Here is a 9,725-nt window from a genome sequence, read left to right on the forward strand (position 1 = left end):
GGTTTTCAGTTGTGACAATATGTAGTTTACTTACAATATGTACAGATTTTATTGTATGCTCAACACCTTCAAACAAACATTTTTTGTACAACTTGAATTGTAATTGGTTTCTTTGAGCACTCTTTGGAACACCCTTGGCCACCTTCTTTTCTTCACAGTTAGAGAATATAAATGAGTACATTTTGGCTTGTAATCCTATAAATTCAGTTATAATTCTGCCACCATTCTCATCTTTGAATTTACCAATTACTTTTTTATTCTCCTCATTATAACATGGGTGATTTTTAGGAAAGTTTGATGTGTCAAATAAATGTTTATATTTCCTAATATCTTCATAAATATCTTCAGTCTGTATCACATACATAAAACTATCAGTATCAGACATCAAAACTTCACATTTGTCTTTGAATATATTCTTGATTTGATTGTAATGGAAATCGTACATAACATTTTTGCTGTGTTCCAATATTACAGCACCAACAAAAATTGGTTTGTTCAATACAACTTTAATTTTATTCAAGCACACACCAGTAACATTCTCATTATATGGAAACCAATTTTTTACTCTTGGCTTGGAGATGATTCTGTCTAGTTTCTCTTCATCCATTACAATTTCAAAGTCTGTATGGTTTTTAACATTCATGAGAGTGCGGCCATAACAACTATTATTAATCAACTTGTAAAGGGTTCGATCAAATTCATTATCTGCTACTGTCCTTAATTGTGTATTCATATCAATGAAAGGTTTCATCCATCTACTTTGTTCAAATTTTATACCTCTGTGTACTTTTTTCAACACCATACCCAATTCTAAGTAGAGTTTTAGATTATCAGAATATATTACATATTTTTCTTTGTTTGTGAATGTTGTTATTAGTTTCTCATATCTACCAGTAGGTGGTGTTTCTTTCAAGGGTGCTAGAGGGAAACAATTGTGTGTGCTTTGAAGGTGAGAGGGGTATTCCAAGTCCACTTCCAACATGTACCCTAAACTTGAATCAGTTATTTTTGAGGATCAAATTCTTCTATTTCTCTTTCACTCATCCATTCAAATTTTGAATGTGGAAGATTTCCAGACATACCCACGGCATACAAATTATTACAATCCCAATAGATTATGTATGTTTCTGGCTCATTTATGTTGAAATTACTCATATATCTATTGTTTGCTTTTGCATATCTCTTAGGAACGACACTTATCCCTCTTATTCCTTTTTCAAAGAATAGGTGCATATCAATATCAGTCAAGAGTTCGAGCTCTACTCCTGTAATTTTCAACATAGCAAACCAAGAATAATGTGGAAGAGAGAAGAAGTGAGCTGGGTCTAGATTATAGGTACGCATGAAACTTGTTCGAAAATTCTGAAAAATGTCTGCTAATAGAAGAATGTCTGTTTTTAAGTAAAGGTCATGGTATTCAGCAAGATTTTTTATGTTGAAATGCTTCCAAATGTTCTGTGCATGCTGATATTCTGTTTCAGTGATTTGACTGTCGGTTAGTCTACTGTAGAATTTATCAATAGTAGGTAATTTCGTTTCTTGGAATCGCTCAAAACTATTCATATATTCGTATGGGTAAAATTGTTTTGTTTTCAATAGGTCTGCTTTATTTGAGGAGAAATGTTTTGATAGAAGATCAAATTTTGAATTGATCTCAGCCAATTTCTCAAGAGATGAATTCAAGAAATTGAGAGAATCAATAAATCTTAGTGTATCATTCAATGTTATAGAGATAATTTTCTCACTAGTCTTGGCAATACAGCTTATTTTTTTCTTATAATTAGTCAATGCTTGTATTATAAAATGTGAATCATATCCTGAAAAATTATGAAACACTACTGGTATCTTTTCAACTTTTTCTGCATTTAAATTACAATTGTTGTGGGCTGCACCCAGGTACATCCCATTTGAATGTGAGTGGTGCCTAACCCTATCAAACAGTAAACGTTTATTACATAAGCAACACAATGTTTCCTCTAAGAATTTTCTATTCTCTTCAGAATTAATGGTCATGGGGATATTTTGTTTTAATTTATCTTTCAGAATAATACCATATTCATCTAATTCACCTATAAATTTCTCAATTAAGGTTTCAGATTCTGTAAGGGAATTTGCTCTTACAATTTTAGGACCACAGTGAATATTTCCACTTTCATTTACAATAACATATCCATATCCACAAGGAATGTGTTCTCCATTGATGATTAGACACTCAAGGTCTGCATAAATGATATAGGGAACTCTAAGTGTATAGGAGAAATTTTTGAATGTTAAAATTTCATGTCCTTTTTGTGGCATTTCTACTCTCTGAGTTTTCTCCAGAGAGCATGATTCAATATGATTGTTCAATTTTTGTAGGGCATTTTTTCTAGTAAATCGATGAAAACAGTGTGGACATATTTCTACTTTATGTCCATGTTTAGTGTAATTGGACAATAATCTTGATAGATTTTTTACAAGAGTATAATATTTTTTATCTTTACTTGATAATAATAATAGTGTAATCTTGTGCTGCCGATCTTTATTTTTTGATATAAGTAATGGATAGAAGGTATGATTTTCATGAGCAATAACATTTATACATATGGTTGGGTTTTGTTTTTCGAATTTTGAAATATCTTCCAGACTAAGTGGGAAATTTAGATCATTGATATTGATTAGATTCAATAATTTTTCAAGTCTCCAACTCTATTAGTCCTCTTATTATGGAAGAAAGCTAAGACAGACCAAATAAATGAAAGACTATCATCACTTTTCACATTCACTATAGCTTTCTTATCTGTTATGAACTTCGGTATAGGAATGAACGATGATTCGCTTGAATTTAAGGAACAAAGTCTAAACAAATTCCTCACCAGAGTATAGTGTTTCTTACCATTTGATTCTAAAAGTAAAAGCGTAATTTTATGCTCTCTATGTTGATTTTCTGATGTAAGTAATGGATAGACAATTTCATTTTCATATCCAACAACATTTATAGATATAGTTGGGTTTTGTTTTTCGAATTTTGAAATATCTTCCAAAATAAGTGGGAAATTTAGATCATTGATATTAATTAGATTTAATAATTTTTTCAAGTCGCTAACTCTATTATGTGTTCTATTATTATGAAAATAAGCTAGAACAGACCAGACAAAACATAAATCATCTTCATTCCTGATATTTAAAATGACTCTTTTAACTGCTATTCTTTTGGGTGTCAAGACATATGAACCTGTTCCATGTATGGGTGAATATTTCACTATATTCAAATCAAATCTTTGAAACTCATCAATTACCCACCCACTACCATTTTGAATGAATTTATCAAACTTTTCATTTATTATATTTTCAGCCTCCTCCCATTGCTTATGAAATTCATTGACATTATTATGAATATTGATAATTGATCTTGATTTTCCATGAAATGTAGGTGTGATTTCCAATTGATCAACATCAGTTACAATTTTTCTTAATTTCACATGTAAACTAACAAACCATTTAACATTTCCATTAAATTTTTTCGATTTTGAAAGCATTATTTCCAGAATAATTGGTCTAAATTGTTCAAATAGTATCTTAATATCAGTAGTCAAGAATTCTGTCCATTTATATAAGATAACATTACCATTAATACTCGTCACCATTTTTTTATATAGAGAGGAAAGCAATCTGGCTTGTGGCTTGTGGTCCATTGTAAATCTGGTACTGAAATGAGAATAAAGTTGTTATACATCTATTTATATAGGTTAAATTGCAATCTAAAACAATGTTTGAGGAATGTAACAAATTGAACTCTCAAACCTACAAAATAATCTCCTAGTTGTTTTTGAACCTATTTCATTGTGAGATAAAAAAAACACATGAAAAAAGTTAGATTTGCTCCTGAAAATAGATTGGTTTCAATGAATATTTTACACACCTATAACTATGCAATGAAACGATCCAGGGATGGGACAATCTGGCAACAATCTTGCATGGATCGATTACGTTTTCAAGATAGAATTGATAGAATTGGTAGAATTGTAGAAAGTATACTAACAGAAAGCCATCGAACAAAAATGTATAATCAATTAAAAAATAATGTCAACAAGAAAGAAACTTGCACATGAGCTGCATGGTAGAGTCAGACGTAATTTCCTAACACGTCGCACTGAGATAAAAGGTCTAACAGATTTATATCAAGCTGATATTGTTGACATGTCCAACTACAGCACATTTAATAAAAACTTTAGGTACATACTAACTGTAATCAACTGTTTCAGTAAATTTGCATTTGCAATACCAATGAAAACTAAAACTGGAAATGAGGTGGCAGCAGCATTGAAGCCAATACTTGAGAAGCACAAAATAGTTAATTTCGAAACTGATGCAGGTAAAGAATTCTACAACGCAGCTGTTCAGAATCTATTCAAAACTCATGAAATCAATCATTACAGTACATATAGTGATAAAAAAGCAGCAATTTGTGAGCGCTTCAATCGAACTCTCAAAGAGAATATGTTCCGTGAATTCACAATACAGGGTAATCATAAATGGCTGGAACTACTACCTAAACTAATAACTAATTACAATAACAGTGTCCACAGAACAATTCGAATGAAACCTGTTGAGGTGAATAGGAAAAATGAGAAATATGTGCTGATGAATATAGAGAAAGCTAGCATGCGTAAAACATTCAAACAGATGAAACCAAAGTATAAGATTGGCGATAAAGTACGAATTAGTCGCTACAAAAGAATATTTGATAAAGGCTATCTAGCAAACTGGACAAATGAAATATTCACTGTACACAATATACTCCCTACCATTCCTTTTACGTATCATCTGAGAGACATTAGTAATGAAATCATTAAAGGTACATTCTATGAATATGAAATGCAAAAAACAAAATATCCTGATGTCTATCTAATTGAGAAAGTACTGAAGAAGAAAGATGGTAAGATGTATGTTAAATGGCTTGGTTTTGATTCAAAATATAATTCATGGGTTGAAGGTGATGATATGATGTAATATAATAAAAAATATGTTCAAATTCAAACAGCATAAATCAAAACTACCATTAATAAACTTCGACAAGTATTTAAATGATAACAGGAAACTTAAGATTTCAAAAAGACACAGTGAACTCTTACCAAACTCTATAAGATGTATTGTGTGTGGCCCAAGTAATTCTGGGAAAACAAATACAGTTTTCAATTTATTATTTGCAGAGAATGGGATTAAATTCTTACACTTGAATATATTCACTAAATCACATCAGCAAGATAAGTACCAACTCTTGAAAAAGATTATGCAACAGATACCTGAAATTAAATTTAACTTGTACAAAGATAATGATGAAATTCAACAACCAAATGATATGCCTCAAAATTCAGTTATGATATTTGATGATATTTGTATGGAGAATCAACAAAATATTCGTAACTATTTTAGTATGGGAAGACACAATAAAATTGATTGTTTTTACATTTGTCAAACTTACTCTAGTATTCCCAAACAATTGATTAGGGATAATTGTAATCTAGTTGTTGCTTTCAAGCAGGATAATCGTAACCTACAACATATATATCATGATCATGTATACCCTGATATGAGTAAAGGTGAATTCAGTGCATTATGTGCTCAAGCATGGAGAAATAATAATAATGAATTTCTAGTTATTAATAAAGAATGTGACACACACAATGGTCGGTACAGACTTGGTTTTGATAGATTTGTTATAATATAAAAATGCATAAAAAAGATTTGGAAGAGTGGAGTGTGCTACAAAAAAAATTAAAAAACTACGTGACTCAATTCGTAGAAAACATCGTGAATTATCACATAATGTAGTCAGTGAAGAAGAACACTTTCAAAAACAATTCAAACCAATTACAGAATCATTGAAGCAATTACAACATCAACCCATTGAAAGAAAAATTAAAATAGAAAAGAAGGAACAACAAGAGCAAGAAGGAGGGGAAAAACAAGAACAACAAGAAGAAGAAGGAGAAGAAGAAGAAGGTGAAGAAGAAGAAGAAGAAGAAGAAGAAGAAGAAGAAGAAGAGAAGAAGAAGAAGAAGAAGAAGAGGAAAGAAGAGAAAAGTGGAATTAGAGGAATATTCAATTCAACAATTCAAAGATTAACATCGAATGCCCGTAGAGCTAGCATTTCTAGTTACATAGATAATTTCATGCGAGCAACAAAAAGAGGAAATCTGTATGGAGTTCACTATAATCCTGATATTAATGAGTGGCAAATTGGTAATAAAGTTGTAAAATTTTATGATAAAGAAATCCTCATTGATAACAGCAAATCATTCATGCTTACACATGGGTTATTGGAATTATTATTCAAAGCAGTACCTGATAAACATATTTACAAGAGAACTGATTTGCAAACCTATAAAAATATACTTCAAATAACATCAGTTCATCTTGATAGTTTGGGTCGAGTTAAGAGAAATACCAGTTACAAATATGTTAATACTAGCCGTCAGGCTCGCTTCGCTCGCCATATCCGTCTAGCCAGGGGGCTCCGCCCCCTGGACCCCCAACTGGATCGTCCGAGAATGAGATTAGCAGGCTCGCTACGCTCACCTGCATTTTTATCATGTTAGGACAATCCAGTCGGGGGTCCAGACTAAACGTCTGGCAAAACGGATATGGCGAGCGAAGCGAGCCTGACGGCTAGTAATATAATATTCCCAGGATTGAAGTAGCAGTGCCCAATCAATTTTTCCGCGATAAATGCATTTAAATCTTCAACTTGGTGCCAACCTAACAAAGTCAACTCAACTTAATGCCAACCTGACAAATTATTAATTTAGTTCCCAGTTGACAACTGTTTCGAAGAGGTACTCTATCTAGATTATAGTTCTATAGTAACATATGATATGGAAATTTCAATTATAATTAAGTGATTGGGAGAAGAAGAATATACATGCTAAAACACGAACTTTAAACCCTTAAAAACAACCCTTAGAGTTAAAATATTGCTAAAAGATTTCTTAGTGCACCTCTAAAGGGCCAACTGAACATACCTACCAAATTTGAACGTTTTTGGTCCGGTAGATTTTTAGTTATGCGAGTGAGTGAGTGAGTGAGTGAGTGAGTGAGTGAGTGAGTGAGTGAGTCAGTCAGTCAGTCAGTGAGTGAGTGCCATTTCGCTTTTATATATATAGATTATTAAGAAATTATTCCCACCTAAAAAAGGAGTTACTCGAGGTAGAGGTGCTGGTGATAGTAGTTTAGAACAAGAAGATATGCAAATTGTAGTACCAAGAAAAAAAATGAAAAAGCAATATGTTTATTGGGATAACCCAAACGAGTTATGTGAAAGATTGAATCTATTGGTAAATTCAAAAATAGCTGGGCACACTGGACATGATGCAGAGATTATGAGTATCATAGGAGAGTTGCGTGAAATTGGAATAATTATTGGTGGTAATTTAGTATTATAGAAAAATATACTCTAGTATAATGTCTATTGATAAATTTGGTCGATATTTACATAATAATAAGAAGAATAATAATATTAATGTTGAAATTAGAAATTTGATTCAGAATTTTATAAGGATTATACAATTCATCCATTAGTTGCTCATAATATCCCAGAAATTGATCTTAATGATAATGAACAATTCAAAGCAATGTCAGATCCACAATTATTATCAAAGTATGAAAAGTATGCTGCTGAAACAGCACAACCCTGGTTCTTTAGAGCATGGTTTGATGAAAAATTCATATACAAACATGAAGTATAATAAAAAAAACATGAGTATTGATAAATTTGGATGTCATTTGAGTAGAAAACAAGAGAAATCAAGTAGAAATCAAGAGGCTGAAGAATTAATTAATATATTACAGAATATCGTTAGTTTAGCAAAAAAATTCGGTTCTTATTATCTACCAAAGAATGTTGATCTTAATAATATGAAACAATGGATGTATTTAACTGATCCAAACTTACTTCATGATTTCCCTCCCACTTCAAAAAATAAATTCAAATTTTGGTATGAATATAATGTTGAATCCACCTGATAAGAGAATTTTTTAACACCTATGTAATGTCCAACATTCCTTCTAAAATAAATTATAAACTGGAACTGAAAAATGCTCAGATTTGTAATTCAATCAAGAATACAATTTATTTGTTGAAATTCATTTTCAAATTAATAAAAAAACCTGTAAAAAGGTACTGAGCTTAATTTAGAAAATTATAAAACAATAATCTTTCCTGCTTAAATCTAAGGTTATAAAGATCTTTCCTACCAAGAAAATCAAGTTCAGTTTGGATTTTGATGAGTAGTTTTGTTCAACAAAATTCAAAAGTTGTTTCAAAGAGTCAAAAAACTATTCATACTGTGGGGACTCGAACCTGGGGCCCCATATGTATCAGACCGCGGAAACATGCTTGATCTCATTAGTTTGCTATCACTAAATCCATCAATTTAAATCATTTTATTTATTAATTAGATTGAACTTACAATAGAAATATTATTTAATAACAAGCTATACAATAACAAGCAATTAGTTGAGCCAATAATAAAGTTTTTAAAATTATGAAAACAATATCAAATTCACAATGCATTTTAGGAGATTCATTTAAAATAATTATCTACATTACTTAAAAGTAGCTCTTGGTAATCTACCACATAATAATGATAAATTATTACTGATTAGTGAAGTTGTGAATAATATCATTACAGTATCTATTCTTGTGATAACAAACTTATGAGTTCGTTTTGATCAATTAATTTCAAATCTTGTTTAGTGGCTTAGTTGATAGCATTGCGGCTTACCAATCTGGAGTCTCAGGTTCGAATCCCGGTGATTAGAGAACTTTTTTGTAACTTGATCTGAAGGTCATTCATACTTACATTGAACTAGGTCACACCTCACAATGAAGAATTGTTGTAGCATTCAGTCTAGTGTAGAAAAATCTTGTTATATGAGATGTTATCTCCACCACTACCCCACCGTGACTGAAATTTCTGTTGGAATGAGCCCGGTATTTATAGTAATTTTATCAGCATCAAAATCCAGTTCCCACGGTTTTTTGTATACCGTCTTCCAAACATGTTTGAACAGGTCTAAATATTAAATAATAATTTAATTTATTTAATTTAATTTATTTTATTTTTTATTATTTAATATTATTCAATTATTAAATAATTATTTAATTTATTTTATTTTTTATTATTTAATATTATTCAATTATTGAATGATTATTTTTTGTTTGAAATTATTTAATAATAAATTGAATTAAATTAATTAAATAATTATTTCATAATTGAATAATATTAAATAATAAAAAATAAAATAAATTAAATTGAATAAATTAAATAATAAAAAATAAAAAAAATTAAATTAAATAAATTAAATAATTATTTAATAATATTAAATAATAAAAAATAAAATAAATTAATTAAATAAATAAATTAAATTATTATTTAAAATTATTCAATTATTAAATAATTATTTTTTATTATTATTTAATAATTAGACCTGTTCAAACATGTTTGGAAGACGGTATACAAAAACCGTGGGAACTGGATTTTGATGCTGATAAAATTACTATAAATACCGGGCTCATTCCAACAGAGAATTCAGTCGGGGCGGGGTGGTGGTTGAGATAACATCTCTTGACTGGAGAATATCCAGTAGTTGTTTATTCTCCCACTACCCTTGCACTAGGTAGACTCAATTTATTAGTTTTAGATTGGTTTCACATTAGATTAGATTTGATTGCAATAGATGGA

General features: G+C 30.3%; 1 protein-coding gene across 1 annotated transcript; it reads right to left on the reverse strand.

Annotated features, from left to right (window-relative positions):
- Positions 1–2,663: 2,663 nt before the first annotated feature.
- LOC120355188 lies at positions 2,664–9,051 on the reverse strand. Its single transcript, XM_039443515.1, has 2 exons — positions 8,844–9,051; positions 2,664–3,687 (listed from the first exon to the last, which is right to left on the reverse strand). Exon 2 carries the CDS (start codon positions 3,672–3,674, stop codon positions 2,664–2,666), a length of 1,011 nt encoding a protein of 336 aa, XP_039299449.1. The 5' UTR covers positions 3,675–3,687; positions 8,844–9,051.
- Between the last annotated feature and the right edge of the window lie 674 nt (positions 9,052–9,725).

Source organism: Nilaparvata lugens, chromosome Y (assembly GCF_014356525.2).
Source record: "Nilaparvata lugens isolate BPH chromosome Y, ASM1435652v1, whole genome shotgun sequence".
NCBI lineage: Eukaryota > Metazoa > Arthropoda > Insecta > Hemiptera > Delphacidae > Nilaparvata > Nilaparvata lugens.